Source organism: Euleptes europaea, chromosome 5 (genome assembly GCF_029931775.1).
Source record: "Euleptes europaea isolate rEulEur1 chromosome 5, rEulEur1.hap1, whole genome shotgun sequence".
Lineage (NCBI taxonomy): Eukaryota > Metazoa > Chordata > Lepidosauria > Squamata > Sphaerodactylidae > Euleptes > Euleptes europaea.
This window is the reverse complement of record NC_079316.1, coordinates 12615740-12633342: the sequence shown is the minus strand read 5'-3', so window position 1 is coordinate 12633342 and position 17603 is coordinate 12615740. Positions and strand designations below refer to the sequence as shown.

At 46.4% G+C, this 17603-nt stretch overlaps 1 protein-coding gene and 1 non-coding gene across 2 annotated transcripts in view; both read right to left on the bottom strand.

Moving 5' to 3' along the window:
• Nucleotides 1-779: 779 nt before the first annotated feature.
• The window catches only part of MCF2L2 (MCF.2 cell line derived transforming sequence-like 2), a 231345-nt gene continuing 214521 nt past the window's right edge, over nt 780-17603 (bottom strand). Inside the window, exons 29-33 of the mRNA XM_056850366.1 lie at nt 16617-16688; nt 5451-5569; nt 4544-4656; nt 2394-2497; nt 780-880 (exon numbers count right to left, since the gene is read on the bottom strand). Coding sequence (XP_056706344.1) covers nt 780-880; nt 2394-2497; nt 4544-4656; nt 5451-5569; nt 16617-16688 — 509 coding nt within the window. The remainder of the gene's footprint in view (nt 881-2393; nt 2498-4543; nt 4657-5450; nt 5570-16616; nt 16689-17603) is intronic.
• Nucleotides 2299-2370, bottom strand: TRNAT-GGU (transfer RNA threonine (anticodon GGU)). The gene has a single exon. It is a non-coding gene; the product is annotated as a tRNA-Thr (tRNA).

The window sequence follows — 17603 nt, the reverse complement described above, 5'->3', positions numbered from 1 at the left end:
GAGGCAGCCTCTTGATGCCAGAAACATACCCTAGAACTGCCTTTAGTTGGCTGCCCTTTACCCTTGCCCAGCTCATCCCATTCTTTATCCACAAGACACCCTCGTATTACCAGTTAGCACCCAAAACTCTCGATAGACTGAAGGCTACGTACAAAAGCACAACCTCTGCTGTTCTGCAAAGGCTTCGTGGTCGCCTCAGGTCCAGCAGTTGCATGTTCGGACCGTCACCCAACCTAATTTTGTTGTTCTTGCTACTGATGATTGTCTTGAGATGACCGAGTGCAGCAATGATCTACCCAAGGGAAATCAAGGGGAGACCGAGCAGCAACAATAAAGGGATGGAGACATTTGAGAGTATCTCTGCAACAGAACATCATCCAGGGGGGTGGGGGGATTATCCATAGTTCTCTCCTTAAATAGTCCAGCATTCAGTCAAAACTGCCACAGGCGTAGGGACCCATCACTCTGTTGACAGCCTAATTTAGGCAACACCCATTCCAGTGGTTCAGAAAACAGTGTTTGGTTTTTTTTAAAAAAAGCATATACGCTGGGTGTATTTGTCCAATGCTAAGATCACTTTGACGCCTTTGAATTTCGAACTGTCTTCCAGGTTTTCTAGCTCATCGAGGTTTTTGTCTTTCTTTAAAAAATGTATTTCCATGCTGATGAGATTTCTCAGAGTTCTGAAGTTCAGAGCTTGCAAGGAAGGCGCGTTGGTCCAGCATCTGCCAGTAAGCAGAGGAGAGGATGGAGTCCTGAGGGTATGCTTCCAGGGGTTTTCAGCTCCCAGCTTTTTGTTCTGCTGTTAAGCTTCTTGCTAGCTCACTCCCTTTCATCTCGGAGTTTGTGGGTGTGGCGCTGCGGGTACCGCTGTAGACATCTGAAAGAGGAATGCACGGGTCTTGGGTATCAGGTTCTCACTGGTGGGAACCTGCCTAGATACTGTCAGGGACTCTGCACAAGCATTCTCCACTGATTCTTTCAGCTTTCAGGCCTAGCCACATCTAATTTTGGTTCCATCCCTTGCCGCTCTTGCCTTCCCCATTCTTTCCCCATTTCTGTTGTCTTGTTACCTTCACTTCTCCTTCCACTGTTGCTCTTGCAACTGAAACAAGAGCCCTCACTTTTAAGGTTTTCATCTAAGTGATGGTAACCAACTGGTCCTAGCTGTTGCACATAGAAATCTGATGATGCTACTGCTGTGCAGTCTTGCTTCCCTTTACATTTGCAAACAAATTGATATCACAAAAAAATGCCACAAAATCTCCAGTACTCTCTTCACAAAGAAACAGGGCCCATAAAAGTATTTTGGAACTTCCATCTGCTCAGGGATCTGGGGCACATCATAGATCTAATTCTGATCAATGACTCCAGTGCACAGATGAAAAAGTCTACATAACAGGGCCAAGTAGATTGGAGGATGGTATTTTTCTGCAAACCCAGGTTTGCAGAAACACCTGCAAACCATTTGTTAATCAGAAGCTTTTTAAAAACAAAACAAAACTGGAGAAGTGAGCACAGACTTTGCAACTGACGTGAAAAATAAGTCCAACTCAAGTGTTGCAAGATCATGGTTGGCATTACAATGGAGATTAAAAAAAACACTAAGTGGAGACAGCAGCATTGACAGGATGATGATACATCAATGACAGTGGGAGGAGAGAGGTGTAAAAGGGAGAAGAGGTGGCATTGTGGCAGGAAGAGGGACTACCAAGGAAGGCACAGCAACAATGCCATCTACCCCAATCAGCTGGAAGGCAGGGAACTGAGAGGGAGAACAGAAGTGGGAACTACATCTTGCACGATTTCTGCTCCAAGCCTTTTACCACCACCTGTGTTGACGGGGTGGTAGCTTTGGGACACGGTTGCCCCTCCACCACCACCTCATTAGCAGGTGGGTGACAGCAGCAAGAGGCTTGGAGGAGAAAATGCTTCAAGCCTGTCCCCCCCACCCCAACGCCAAGCTGATGGGGGAATCAGGCTCACAGGAGACTTGGGGAAGAACGGAGCGGTGATGGAGAGGAAGGGGTGCAGGTGGCAATGAGAGATTGAAGAAAGAAAGGAGAATGCAGCGGCTAGTGGACATATAAGACTTCCCGTCCTTTGTGAGTTGCTTGTGGCTCCCTGCTCGTAAAATAATAACAATGAAACGGACCCTCACATGAACACATGAAGCTGCCTTATACTGAATCAGACCCTTGGTCCATCAAAGTCAGTATTGTCTAAGACCGGCAGCGGCTCTCCAAGGTCTCAGGTAGAGAGGTCTTTCACATCACCTTCTTGCCTAGTCCCTTTAACTGGAGATGCCAGGGATTGAACCTGGGACCTTCTGCTTACCAAGCAGATGCTCTACCACTAAGCCACAGCCCCTCCCCAAGCCCTGGCAGTATTACCTGCATTGCTGTGCCGGCGGATGTTGTTGGCATCCCCCTCTGCAGGCTGGAGCAGACTGGAAGGGACCCAGTCTGTTTTCTCAGAAACCAGCTTCTTCACTAACCTGAACACGCAAAAAAAAAAAAACCGATCACAGTCTCTCCGTCCTTTCTGATGTCACAACTGTCATCGTAAAGAACGAAACCCTAATGCAATGAGGCCGGTTCCCACATCTGCATGGAGGGCCGGGCATCTGACTGCTTCATTAGAAAAATCAGGACAGCTGACATCTTTTGTTTCATTAAAAGTATCTGGGGAGGTGGAAGGCATGCTTTGAACAGGAATTGCAGTGCTGGGGCAGCTAAGCTCTCTAGAAGGAGAACCATTCACCCCAATCAGCTGGGAGGCTAGTAACTCCTCAGGTGTGCGTGTGGAGGGGTGGGGAGATCTCTATCCAGAAAACACTGCGGGTAAAGAAGAATCGCTCGGGGATGGGTGTTAATTTTATCAGACAAGCAGCATGGGGCTGGGGCATTTAATCTCACACCATTTACCTTATCCAAATTGCCCTTCCTTAATGTGTTATTAAGAGCCTCGTGGCGCAGAGTGGTAAGCTGCAGTACTGCAGTCAAAAGCTCTGCTCATGACCTGAGTTCGATCCTGACAGGAGTCGGTTTCAGAGAGCCAGCTCAAGGCTGACTCAGCCTTCCATCCTTTCAAGGTCGGTAAAAATGAGGACCCAGCTTGCTGGGGGTAAACATAATCTGGCTAGTAAATGTCAGGATGTGATGTCACCCCATAGGTCAGGAATGACCCAGTGCTTGTAGAGGAGACTACCTTTACCTTTAATCTGTTATTTGCTCTGGAGGGGGGGGGGACATACAGATAGCTGCATCATGACCAGTTCCCTCTCCTTCCCTCCTGAAATAATTGCTTGAAAGGAACAATTTTTAGTGAGAGAATAGAAAAATGCTCCCACTCCCTCCTTCCCATTCCCATAATCAAATTAGCAGCCTAACACACACACACCTTGGACAGTTGCATTTAGTACAAAATAGCAGGAGACCTACTGCAGATCTTGCAGCATAACATGTACTTTGCCCCTTAATTAGGACAGAGAAGCTACCAGGGGAAGAAACGCTCTTGGCAAAGAGGCAGAACAGCATGAGTCTTGCATTCAGAGACAAGGCCAAGAATGCTGACACCTTCCAAAGTTTTGTTCCGTGCCCTGAATCTCGAATTTCCCATAAATACCATCACAAGGCCTGTGCATATAGTAATTTTTTCGTGGGATCCAGTTTAGGGTAGAGAGCAGCTACTGGAGACGCTTTGGGGTCAAATCCAGTCCCCTGAAAGGTACTATCGAGCCCCATTAATTTAGCAACCTGGAGACTATGGGGGAAATGGCCTCTGTGATCTCTAGGGTTGCCAACCACCAGGTGGTGGCTGGAGAGCTCCCGCTATTACAACTGATCTCCAGGCAATAGAGATCAGTTCCCCTGAAGAAAATGGAAGTCCCTCCCCTCTCCAAACCCTGCCCTCCTCTGCCTCCACCCCCAAAATCTCCAGGTATTTCCCAACTCAGAGCTGGCAACCATAGTGATCTCAGAGGTTGTGCTAGCAGGTCATGAGGTGAGTTGGGGAAACCGGCGAGCCCAAACCCCCTCCTTCCTTGGCCAGCAAGGAAAAAATAATTGCTGCCCAAGGCCTTAGAGTAGGGTTGCCAGGTCCCTCTTCACCACCGGCGGGTGGTTTTTTGGGCGGAGCCTTAGGGGCGGGGTTTGGGGAGGGACTTCAATGCCATAGAGTCCAATTGCCAAAGCAGCCATTTCCTCCAGGGGAACTGGTCTCTATCGGCTGGAGATCCGTTGTAATAGCTGGAGATCTCCAGCTAGTATCTGGAGTTTGGTAACCCTATCTTAGAATAGCGGCAGCAACAACAATAAATAAAAGCAAGAACAACAACAAATGATGATGATGGTGGTGGGCTACCACACATGCGGCAGAATTGTTTCCTCCCATTTTGGATTCTCTTCTCTGGCTTTTGTTTCTCCAGGTACACTTAAACAACCACGTTTGTGAACCTGTCGCCATCCTCTAGGTGTGGCTGAACCCCTCTTCTCTGTGGGGTTTGCCCCGCCCTGCCCAGCTGGCTAGCTGCCCTACTTACCATTGTCCGTCTGCACCTTCCTGGATGAACTGCACTAAATCTCCATCCTCTAGCGTAAGGGAATCGGGGAAACAGGTGTCGTAACTGCCTTCTACCCGGTAAAGGTTGGATCCCTAAAACGAGCAAGACAGAGCATATGGAGTTATTTCAGAGGGAGGGTGACGGGCCGGGGTGGGGAAAATAAAGAGGTGGTATTCCTCTAAAAGGCCCAAGGAAGGCATTTCAGAGAGAAGGGTTTAAACAAAAGCCAGCCAGTTTCTAATCCAGTAGATGACTTGCAGCAGAAGCTATATAGGGAAGGGACCGCTCTGATCTGCCATGGGGGGTCATTCAAAACAGTGGGTTCTATTACGGAAAGCTCACTGGCAGTCTTTAAGAACGGCCATGCTGGATCAGACCCTGGCCCATCATGTCCAGCAGTCTGTTCACACAGTGGCCAACCAGGTGCCTCTAGGAAGCCCAGACACAAGACGACTGCAGCAGCATTGTCCTGCCTGTGTTCCACAGCACCTAATATCATAGGCATGCTTCTGTGATCCCGGAAAGAATAGGTATGCATCGGGACTGGTATCCATGGATAGTCCTATCTTCCATGGATAGTCCTATCTTCCATGGATAGTCCTATCTTCCACTCCCCTCTTAAAGCCTTCCAAGTTGGCGGCCATCACCACATCCTGGGGCTGGGGGTTCCACAATGTGACCAATTTAAACAATTTGGAAGATTTAAGGAAATAACCAGGACTCAATATACCTGAATTTTGTCACTACCAAAGGGGACATTTTGAAACATTTCCTGCACGTTGGGAAAAGTCAACTCTAAACATCCTGCAGGGCTAAGGCCCAGCACAGAGCAGGTTCATGGGGATGTGGAAAACGGCGGCATGAAGTGTCGGAGGTCGTGACATACGTTGTTCGGCTGGCTCTCTTCCTCCAGATCCGAAGAGTTGGACAGCTCCTCCGCACTGGATGGGATGGCTTCGAAATCCTCAAAGGTGTCTAACGAAGGCATTTGCCTGCTGGGCCAACCTTTACAAAGGACACAATGTGATCGGCATTAGCTCCTGGATCCAATCTCAACTGCACTTTTACCACAGTGTGGGAGTTTTTGCCCCCCAGAAATCAATTCCCTAGCAGACACCGGCTCCTTACTCAAACAGGTTCACGCATGACACTTCTAAGAAGATCAGGGCATCAGATTCATTTCCCCAAAGCCCCGTGAAGCGGGCAAAGCCAGGTCAGGAGGATACAATACAGTGCTATTCTGGGACCTGAACATTCGGTACCATTCATTCCAGTCCACGGCCTCAGTTGGCTCATCTCAAGGGGGGTACCAGTGGACAGCCGAGAAAGCTCCAAGGTCATCCCAGTCGATCAAATAACGTTGGCTCCCGTCCAGATCGGTTTAGGCCACCTGCAACTGAAACGGGAATTGCCCCCTGTGACTATCCCCCGCCATCTGATTTTGGACCCTGATCACCTGCAAACCCGCTGGAGTGGAAACACCCTTAGAAATGGTGCCTTGCCGGCTTTGTACCTGAGCAAGAACTTGAACTATTCTGCTGCCTAAACCAAACTTGCAGCTACCATCCATTAGTGGTCACACAGGAGATGGGTGGAACTCTCTCTCCAGTGAGACCAGGACCCTGCAGGATCTAACGCACTTCCGCAGGGCCTGCGAGACTGAGATGTTTCACCAGGCCTACGGTTGAGGACAGCAACAGTTTTTCATCATAGCATCTCCTGTATTCAAACTGAGTTTTTATAGGGGTCCCTGAGAGCCAGCGTAGTATAGCGGTTAAAAGCGGTGGTTAGGAGCGGCGGACTCTCATTTGGAGAACCGAGTTGGTTTTCCTCATTCCTCCACATGAAGCCAGCTGGGTGACCTTGGGCTAGTCACAGCTCTCTTAGAGCTCTCTCAGGGTGTCTGTTGTGGGGAGGGGGAGGGAAAGGTGATTGTAAGCCGGTTTGAGTCTTCCTTGAGTGGTAGAGAAAGTCGGCATATAAAAACCAACTCTTCTTCTGACTGCTTTTCCTGGGCTGGCCCTGGTCCCGTGCATTGACAAATGAGCACCTATTTGATTTTAGCTCATAAACGACTGGTTTTAAACAGTATAATTTGGTGTGTTTTTTTGTATATTCTTCTATATTCTTCTATATCTATACTTTTATTGTTGTTTTTATTACTTTCATTGGTGTTAGCTGCTCTGAGCCCAGCTTCAGCCAGGACAGAGAGCAGGTTGTAAGTCCAATAAAATAATTTTTTTTTTAAAAATGTGGGCTAGAATAACTTGAGAAGTTAGCAGATGTATTCCGAATCAGAGAAGTGCCAGATCATAATGTTGATTTGGTGTTATAAAGGATATGGCCCAATTAATACTACAAAACGCTGATCACCTCGCCAGCCTTCACAACCACCTTTTGAGCTGAAGTGCGTATCTTTTTGGGGGGCGGGGGCACAAATTGCTAGTCTGGCAGCCATCATTTGTGGGTCTCTCCGGGCCATCCCCCCCACAAGTTGGCAGTGCATGATGCAGTGCATGATGCATGATTACAGTGCAATCCTCTGTAGAATTACTCCAGACTAAGCCAATTGAAATGAATGGGCTTATACTGGAATAACTCTTTTTAGAATGGCACTGTTAGTGGAAGATGGGATGTGGTGGGGAGACTGCATCTGGTTCCCTTTCCAGAAGGGTTTCTGCAAAAGGCAAAAAAGGGCAAGTCTCTGGCTCTCCTTTTGCCTTCTGCAAAGTTGGGGTCGATTTTATTTTTACTTATTTCAAAATTTTAAATAAAATCGACCCCACCTTCCCACACACTCAAGGTAGGTTGCAGTTAAATAACCAGAATTAAACAATCAGAATTAAACCACAGTTACCAGATACAGCAAAAAAAAAAAAGACTAAAATATGTAACAGGAGAAAGACCTTTTCCTGCATTATCTACAATTCAATGGAAACTCCAGGGAGTCATAGGAAGAGGGCACTCATTTCAAGGGGGAAGGGTTCTTACCACTGGTGACCAGTGTGTGTGGGGGGGATTTTTCAGTTCTGCTTGTGAGACTGCTGCCCCTAATCTAGAGTTGTGGCCCTGAGTCTAACCTGAATGGACGCTTTAATTTTTTTTTATAAAAAGCATTTGTTCACAAGAAAACAATACAGAGGGGGGGGATCCCCCGCTGTGCCCCACCAACTCTAATTCCTTAAAGTAATCTCCCTCCAGGCCCCCAACCATAAAATCCTAAGCATTAACCAAGCTGAAAAATTAAAAAAGAGAAAATGGGTGTGTGTGTGTGTGTGAATGTAGGCCGTATATTAAACAATGCAAACAGAATTCACCTGCTATTGACATTTACATGCTATTGCCATTGGGTGTTTGAATCCACTCCTCTCAACTTAAGGACAGATGGACTGTCCTTAACAGAAGAAGTGACCTGTGACTCACGAAAGCTCACACCATACCAGAAATTGTTTTTAGTCTTTAAGGTGCTACTGGACTCTTGCTCTTTTCTACTGCTACAGACTAACACGGCTACCTTGTAGGGGAGGGGCAGTGGCTCAGTGGTAGAGCCCCAGCTTGGCATGCAGAAGGTCCCAGGTTCAATCCCTGGTGTCTCCAGTTAAAGGGACTAGGCGAAAAGTTTCTATGATTCTAGGTGATGTGAAAGACCCCTGCCTGAGACCCTGGAGAGCCGCTGCCGGTCTGAGCAGACAATACTGACTTTGATGGACCAGGGGTCTGATTCAGTATAAGACAGCTTCATGTGTTCATACCTGTCGTAAACAGAATCCTAAATCTCATCCTCATTCACATGGAGATATTTGCTCCAAACACTTCTGAAAGTACCTGGGGACCTGTACCTATGATACAGTACTCTATCATGCGAATGCCAAGGATGTTCTGCTACCACTCATTTGTGTCAAGAGGAATTTTTGACTTCCAAGCTACTAGTACTAAGGGTCAAACTACACATTAAGTTTTTTTTAATGAGCTGGGTCCAGGTTCCCAACTCATTTTCCCCACAGTTACATAGCAGCTGTGGGGAAAGGCATTTTTAAAGTCTGTAGGAGTCCGACTGGGCTCAGGCCAATGGCTGGGGGGAGGGGGGAGAAAGGGAACGTGGACCCAACTCATCAAAAATGTAATATGTAGTTTAGCCCTATGTTTTTGGCTGTCAGACCTAATGATCCTTTGTTACAGAAAAGCATTCACACTCGCCCAGTTAAATTCTCTTCTCTCAGCTATACTGGTAGGCCGATTCACACAAACAGCGTATTCGGACAGTTTGTAAAAGTGGATCTGGTCAGCTTGAGACCTTGAAACACATTCTACTGGATTGTGAAATTTGGTCTGATCTGAGAGAAAGGTATTTGTCCTCCATCTTAATAGAATCACAGAGTTTGAAGGGACCATCAGGGTCATCTAGTCCAACCCCTTGCACAATGCAGGAAACTCACAACTGCCTTCCCCCCTCCCACACCCCCAGCAACCCCTACTCCATAACAGGTTATGTGGGTTTACCATCTCAAAAAATCTTCCAGTTTTTCCTTGTAGATGAGAATTGGAGAACCACCTTAGCAGTTGCTAAATATTTAGCTGTGGTGATTTGCCTGTAAGAGGGTTGGATTTTGATCTGTTCAAGACACTGGTTCCCAACCAGGGGTCCATGGACCCCCAGGGGTCCGCGAGAACTAAATTAAGGTCTGTGAAACAAAGTTATAAACCCATAATAAATTAATATTTTCAATTAAAAGTTCTCTATTATAAAATATATATTCAAATATTATTCTAAGTGTAATGTTTAACTAACAGTTATGATTAAAGTTTATTTTCAAATTCTCGGAATTTTTATTTTGAACCTTGGGGTCCCTGCACCGAACAAAAAAGTCCTAGTGGTCCCTGGTCAAAAAAAGGTTGGGAACCACTGGTTCAAGACCTTTGAGTCAGAAGAATAGTAAGATAAGAAAACTAAAGGGATGAGAAACCTGGGCAGCGGAGGGTGAAGGAGTAAGCTTGCTGCTTCTGCTGTCCGTCACTCACACCGGACAGATTGATTTGACACGGTGACATTTGACCGGAGGAGAGTGTCTGAGGGGATCCCAAAAGAACTGGAGCCTGCTCCCTCAACCGTGTTCCAGACCAGACTTGGACCCCCTCAAACTCATACCGAAAATATGTCATAACATACTCTGGTTACAAATGTGATTTGCTCACAAACATTTTGCCAGCACCTGATGACTGTCTCCTCCAGATTCCCTGCCTTGTCTCTTGGAGGCAGTACTTATTCGCCAGAAGTGATCAAGCTACTGGCTACTGGCAAGCCGACAAAAAAAAAAATGTGCAAAGCACCAGAGGTTACAAGGCATTTATCTAATAATTTGTAGCTACTCCAAAATTTTACAAAATAGTAGCGACAACAAAGGTTCAAATAAATTGCGAAACATGCATTACATTATACAAATAATGAGGAGACGTAAAAAGCAAAAGTGTCGATAATATAACACAGAACCACATCAGTGACAGGTCTGCCGGCTAGTATCCCGTTTCGATATCCTTCTTCGGACTGTCACCTTGATATTCAACAACAAACAGAAGTATAACTAATACAAATGTCACACAATAATTACATATAACTTGTTTACAGCAGGTTACATGGGACTTCCTGCAGCTATAATCAAAAATGAGGTAATTATCCTTTATGATACATAGGTCTGTCAAGAAGAAGAAGAAGAGGAAGAAGAGGAAGAGGAGGAGGAGTTGGTTTTTATATGCCGACTTTCTGTACCACTTAAGGGAGACTCAAACCGGCTTACGATCACCTTCCCTTCCCCTCCCCACAACAGACACCCTGTGAGGTAGGTGGGGCTGAGAGAGCTCTAACAGAGCTGTAACTTGCCCAAGGTCACCGAGCCGCTTCGTGTGTAGGAGTGGGGGAACAAATCCAGTTCACCAGATTAGCCTCTGCCGCTCATGTGGAGGAGCAGGGAATCAAACCCGGTTCTCCAGATTTTACTCTACCGCTCCAAACCACCGCTCTTAACCACTACACCACTCTGGCTCCTTGTAGTAACAATTAGTAATGTATTAATTGAATTTGTGGCTTCATTATTTCATACTGTAAGTTTTCTAATTGGGTTTGGGAGACTTTCCATTTTATCTTTATGTGCCTTTGTTTACTAATTGTTATGTATTTTATTTTCCTCATGACAGACCTATGTATCATAAAGGGTATTTGCCTCATTTTTTATGATAGCTGCAGGAAGTCCCATGTAGTCTGTTGTAAACAAGTTAAATGTAAGTATTGTATGATATCTGTATTAGTTATGCTTGTTTTTGTTGTTGAATTTCAAGGTGACAGTCCGAAGAAGGATATCGAAACGGGATACTTGCCGGCAGACCTGTCACTGATGTGGTTCTGTGTTATATTATCAACAATTTTGCTTTTCGCATTTGCTCATTCTGTTGTGAATTCTGACACTTTTGCTTTTTGCGCTTGCTCACTATTTGTATAGCGTGATACATGTTTTGCAATTTATTTGAACCTTTGACGTTACTACTGTTTTGTAAAATTTTGGAGTGGCTACAAGTTATTAGATAAACACCTTGCAACCTCTGGCGCTTTGCATATTTTCTTCTGTCTTCTATCAGAGGTTTCTCCCCCTTCTTTTTTACTGGCAAGCCGAGACATACCCAAAATTCCACATACCTGTGATGGCTGCTCACAGGGCCAAATGACCCAGGATGCCTCACTGTTTCGCCTTGACATGTGTTTTCCAAAACTGCAGCTACAGAAGATGCTGCTAAGGGAAGCAGGAAACAGAAGCAGAGAGCGTTCTTAACCCTTTCCCCTCACATTATTACTATTTTTTTGTCTAAACAAACTACCGACCCCCTGAACTGCTTCTTTCTCTGCAAGGGAGAAGATACAGATACCTGTTTCCTTTCCCCTGCAAGGCAAAAAAACAGATTAAGGGTACAATTTTCAGCAATAAAAGTGGAGCAAGGTTAAGAATCTCATCTTTATCGTGATTAGGGTTGCCAACCTCCAGGTACTGGCTGGAGATCTCCTGGTATTTCAACTGATCTCCAGCCGATAGTGATCAGTTCACCTGTGGAAAATGGCTGCTTTGGCAACTGGACTCTATGGCATTGATGTCCCTCCTCTCCCCAAACCCCGCCCTCCTCAGGCTCCGCCCCAAAAAACCTCTTGCCAGTGGCAAAGAGGGACCTGGCAACTCTAACCATGATTGTTTACTGCTTTACTGTAGGTTCTGCAGCAGCATTTTGGAAAACTCAATACATCAGGCACATTTAAACATAAACCATTTGGTTTTTCAAAAGCAGCCCCCCCCCCGGAGCATCTTTGCCTTCCAAATCCTTACACCTCATCACAGTTCTCAGAAGATCAGCTGAATATTTGTTTCCAAACTCTGTAGAGAATCCCTTCAGTCTTTTCAATGGAGCAAACCACCAACATGATAACTGATACACCACCATAAGCGTACACGGTGCTTTGCAGAGTAACACAGGCAAACAAAAAGTCCCTGCCCCAAAGAGCTTGCAGTCGGCGTTTAGAATGCAGGGAGGAGAAAGAGAAGCGGACGTGATGAAAGAGGGAGACACACAGGGTTAAAAGCAGCACGGTAAAAGCGGAAGGAGTAAAAAGGCGTTCTGTTCTGATTTTAACACTTTGGGCACGATCCGTGAAGTTCTGCTGCACAAGCCCCAAGGAAATGAGTAGACGCTATGTAAGAGCGTGGAGCTTCCATTTATTTTGCCGGGATCCGCACGGAAGGACCTGTGCCTGGTGTCCCTGGGTACGCTCTGCCCAGCATGAGGACTGCATCTCCAAAGCCGTATTCTGATGCCTTTTACCTGTCTGTGACGCAGATCTAGGTACCGATCTCGTGGAGGGCACGACGCTGCACTTGGCTTGGGCCAACAGGGTTCTTTCGAAAGCATCTGCGACAGGAAGCAGGGATGTTTTATGCTCGTGCACCAGTTGGGATCCAGTGAGAGACGACAGACAGAACATGCAACCCCCTTCCGGGTGGACTCTCTCTCGCTGAACAGGCTGGGAGATCTTCAATGTCACATGTGGAAAATTATGTGTGTACTCCAAATGAGCAAACTGAAAATCAGAGATGGATCTCCCAAAGAAGCAGACCGAGAACCCAAATGCACAGCACGTGTGGTACAAGTCAGGTCATGGGTGCCCGACCCAGCTTGTAGTCACACCTAGGATTGGGGGGATCTCACTTTCCTGGGTGTGTCTACAAGTCGGGTCGGGCACCCGTGACCCAACTCATATTGTGTATTTTGGCCCTGAGTGAAGGCAGAATGAGCATAGCAGGATCTTCATCTGTAGTGTAAAGTTGAACCCAACATTATATTACAAACATGCACATCAGCAAGCTGAAATGGCTTCCCATAGTGAGTACATGTTTCACCCCTCGACACTGCCCCACCTTATGCGTCAGGACAGGTAGCCCATTAGGTTGTTTTTTAAAAGCAGGATTGGTATGCTTAGTTGGATATATATTCGCCCCCTCCCCCCCAAATCACGAACTTTAAAAACACTGTAAAACCTCAACAGGGATTGGGAGAGAGGATTGTTGGTGACATCACTGGTACTAGTCAATAGGCGCTCAAGACCCTGATTTGAACATAACAGGTTTCTTCAATAGTCACCATAGGATACGGTTTCCAGCCTCCAAGTGAGGCCTGAAGATCTCCCAGAATTACAACTGATCTCCAGGCTACAGAGATCTGTCCCCCTGGAGAAAATGACTGCTTTGGAGGGTGGCTTCTACAGCATTATAACCTGCTGAGGTCCCTCCCTTCCCCAAACCCTGCCCACTCCAGGCTGTGCTCCCAAATCCCTAGGAATTGTCCAACCCATGTTGACAATCCTACCATAGGACCCCCCCCCCAAAAAAAAGGATTTATATTTCATGGTAGTGACTGTATTATTGGATTATCTTCAGTGCCTTTCAGTTAGATTTGTTCTCACCATCAGTTGCTGCTTAGGTGGCACAATTCAACACATTAATGCCTTGCCGGATACAATTTTGGGTTTGAAGAGGGAGCACTCCCAAAATATCTAAGACATTATGCTGGGTTCCAGATGTGCTTTCAGTTTGCACTGGAGCCACCTTTGTCTGAAGTGATGGGAGAGCCCCTTTTGAATGGTGGTGCAGAAAAACCTGACCCAACCCTGTTAGGTGAACTCCTCACTCTGGTTCTTTATCAATGCTGCTTCGACTTCTCAGCCTCTGCCAAAAGCATGCACTGAAAAGCTTTTTTTTGGGGGGGGGGGGGATCCACCATATTTACTTCTCTGATTTGCCTCGAGCAACTAGGCCATTTATGCATGGAGGTTCCTCACGGTCACCCCACTGACTACTTTGGGGCTTTGCTTTAGGGTTGCCAGCTCCAGGTTGGGAAATATCTGGAGATTTTGGGGGGTGGAGCCTGAGGAGGGTGGGGTTTAGAGAAGGGAGGGACTTCAATGCCATAGAGTCCAATTGCCAAAGTGGCTGTTTTCTCCAGGGGGAACTGATCTCTGTCGCCTGGAGATCAGTTGTGATAGCGGAAGATCTCCAGCCACCACCTGGAGGTGGCAACCCTACTTTGCTTTGATTATTCTTGCATTTGCTGACCGTCAGAGGTTGCCTCACTCTCCCCGCGCATTTCCATAAATTTTCTGGATGCTGGCTAAACACATGGGTAAAACGAGCAGAAATGCGTGTGGAGAGCAACCTCTGACGGTAGTAAACAGTTATGCACAAATGGCCTTAAAGTGTATGAGAGGGTAATTAATCAGTGTCATGACTCATATGATGGGATCGTATCCTTAAAGAAACAAGGCCTCACATTAGAGCCATTTAGAAAAGGAAAGATCAAATGGTCACCAGTAGGGGTACAGACACACCAGCATGCTACGAAGAACACAGGAACGAGCCAAAATTGACATGCAGCAAGCCCCAAAAGCAAAATGAGTTACAGATGGCAAAGGAGTGGGAAGGATAAATGAACCGCAGAAAGGTCTGCAGACATACAAAGGGACGGTGCCAAGTTCCCTCCTTGCCCCCATATCTTAGGTCTTTCCCCAAATGTTGGTATGAATGCCTTTTGGCAAGATGGCGTCACCTGAGAATGTTGGCACAGAAAGCAGAAACCATTTGGTCAACGAAGCAGGGGGGAATGCAAAATCCTGCCAATCCACCTGGCTGCCCGCCAACCAGCTGAGGGTCGGCGGACAACGTGTGCACGCGCACCCGCACGCCGCACCCACGTCACTTCCAGGTTTACCCGGAGGTTGCTAGAGCATCCGCATCGCTTCTGGGTAAACCCAGAAGTGATGTGGCCACGGCGTGCGGAAGCCCTCAACTGGCTGGCAGGCAGCCAGGTGGATTGGCAGGATTTTGTGACGTAGGTGCGGCGTGAGGGGCACATGTGCATCGCGCGTCCCAGCCATGTTCTCGAAAAGCTCCCGCTGGTGGAGCTAAGGGACCTGGCAACCCTACTGTAGTGGTTATGTCAGATTCATGTCTAATTTGTCCCTGAGTAGGGTTGCCAGCTCCGTGTTGGGAAATACCTGGAGGTTTTTGGGGTGGAGCCTGAGGAGGGTGGGTTTGGGGAGGGGAGGGACTTCAATGCCATAGAGTCCAATGGCCCAAAGTGGCCATTTTCTCCAGGGGAACTGATCTCTATTGGCTGGAGATCAGTTGTAATGGTAGGAGATCTCCAGCTAGTACCTGGAGGGTGGCAACCCTATCCCTGAGAGATAAGTGATACAGTGTCAATGGATTATAGTGCTTTTTCACAGCCACTCCCCCTCTTTCATGCTGAAACAAGACCCCTGTTTTTGAGCTAAAAGGTGGGATATGCCTCGTGTTAGATCCCAACGATAATTTTCACTAACAGAAGCCACTTCTGCTAACAGAACACGCCTTCTTCTCTCTCGCTTCCTGCTGCAGTCCGCTGATGGCTCTTGGGGGATAGGGGACCCCCAAGTGTGACAGTCAAATTAGAGGTCGGTAGCCGGAAAGGGAGACTCTGCGAAAATCACTCCCCCTTCTATTAGCAGAAATTAGGACTGGTAATCCAATTTGCTTATTTCAAAAATTTTATTTGGGCCATTTTTCATGCCTCTTCTCGAGAGTCTTGCACAAGGCATTTTCCAGTTAAAAACACCAGGAAAATCACCAGTTCATCATAAAACATCAAAATAAGAAAGAAAGCCTGGCATTAAAATCAAGCCAGAGACATAAAAATATCATACAGGTTGTTGTTATCACCTCCAGTATTATTCTTTATTTGGTTGGTTTTGGACATTCAATCCGGAAAAGGGTTAATTTTTTAAAATTTGACGTTAAATTTTGGCTTTAATCTGATTTTTATTCGTATGAACTAATAAGGGCTGTTAGAGGGAAGGCGGCATGGTATAGCCCGATCTCGTCAGATCTCGGAAGCTAAGCAGGGTCAGCCCTGGTTAGTATTTGGATGGGAGACCACCAAGGAAGACCAGGGTTGCTGTGCAGAGGAAGGCACTGGCAAACCACCTCTGTTAGTCTCTTGCCATGAAAACCCCAAAAGGGGTCGCCATAAATTGGCTGCGACTTGACGGCACTTTACACACACAATAAGGGCGGTTAAAATTCCTTCCCTCTGCTAAGGTAGGAACAAAAGGCTTTCAGCTGGACGCAGATTCTGAAATTCTCCCCCCTCCCTTTATGATCTTTGTGGTTTTGCCTGGAACCAATTTCTGAATGGAACTTGGCAGTCAAATAAAGTAAAGCAAGGGAAATGATGACCTAATGCTTTTCAGAAAAAAAGAACATGATTTGATACGCTGAGTCAGAAACGCTTGCAGACTCATGGCAAGGAAATGATGACGTAATGCTTTTCCAGGGGGGAAAAAGAAGATGATTTGATACGCTGACTCAGAAACGCTTGCAGAATACTGGATGTGTAGTATGCCGGTGATGATGAACAGATGTGCATTCCCCCCTTGTGACCCCGATGGACCATCGCAAAAGAACGCCATGCATTGAGTCAGAACATGTACCTTCGAACCCCAGAGGAGTCGGATCACTTTTTATTTCGTGCCTCTTGACTTTAACTGCAGGAACGAGGGGACCTGTGTGAAGTTTTCAGATAACGAAAAGATTGGAAATACCGTTAGAGGTTACCCACATGCTCTCTCAGGGTGGAAAGGAACAGGACTATCGGCACATGAAAAACAACGAGATTCATTTAGCGCGTAAAACCATCAGCGAAACTATCATGTTTGCAAAGGCGGAAAGAAAACACGTTGTACTTTATCACCTAGAAATAACTTCTGCCTTGCCTTTTTATTATTATTATTATTATTATTATTATTATTATTATCTGCAATTCTGAAAGAAAGCAGAATAAAAGCCCTTGGAGGTATTTATGGCTAATACTACCAGATCATAGCCAAGTAACTAACAATGGAAACCAAGATGCACAACAATGTGAGCTTCATATGCCTTCCCATTATTTTGACGAGAACTCACCTGACAAATGTTACATTTGTCTATCATGCTTTGTCGCCCACCTAGAATTATGTGATACTTATTTCACTTCACATGGGACTACCTATTTTGAACTGGAAATCCAACCACAAGCCACCAAAAGCAAGCATCTAAATTGCTACAAAGAAACCAAATGATCAATGACAAGAGCGCAGCAGGTATGGTTACCAACCCCCAGGTGGGGCCTGGAGTTCTCCTGGAATTGCGTCAGCTCTCCAGCCTACAGAGATCAGTTCCCTTGGAGAAAAATGATAGCTTCCTCAAATTCTGTCTCCCCCGGCTCCAACCTCAAATCTCCAGGAATTTCCCAAGCTGGAGTTGGCAACCCTAAGGACAGGACATACCCCCTTTCTCCCTCGATTTCATTGCATGGGGTGTTTCCACTGCTGCAGAACCAGTCAGTGGCTTCTTACCAGGTAATACAGGCCAAATTACCCCACTAAGTAAGGTCTCTTAGGACTCGTAGGGACCACAGACCACAGAGATTTGGGGGTGGT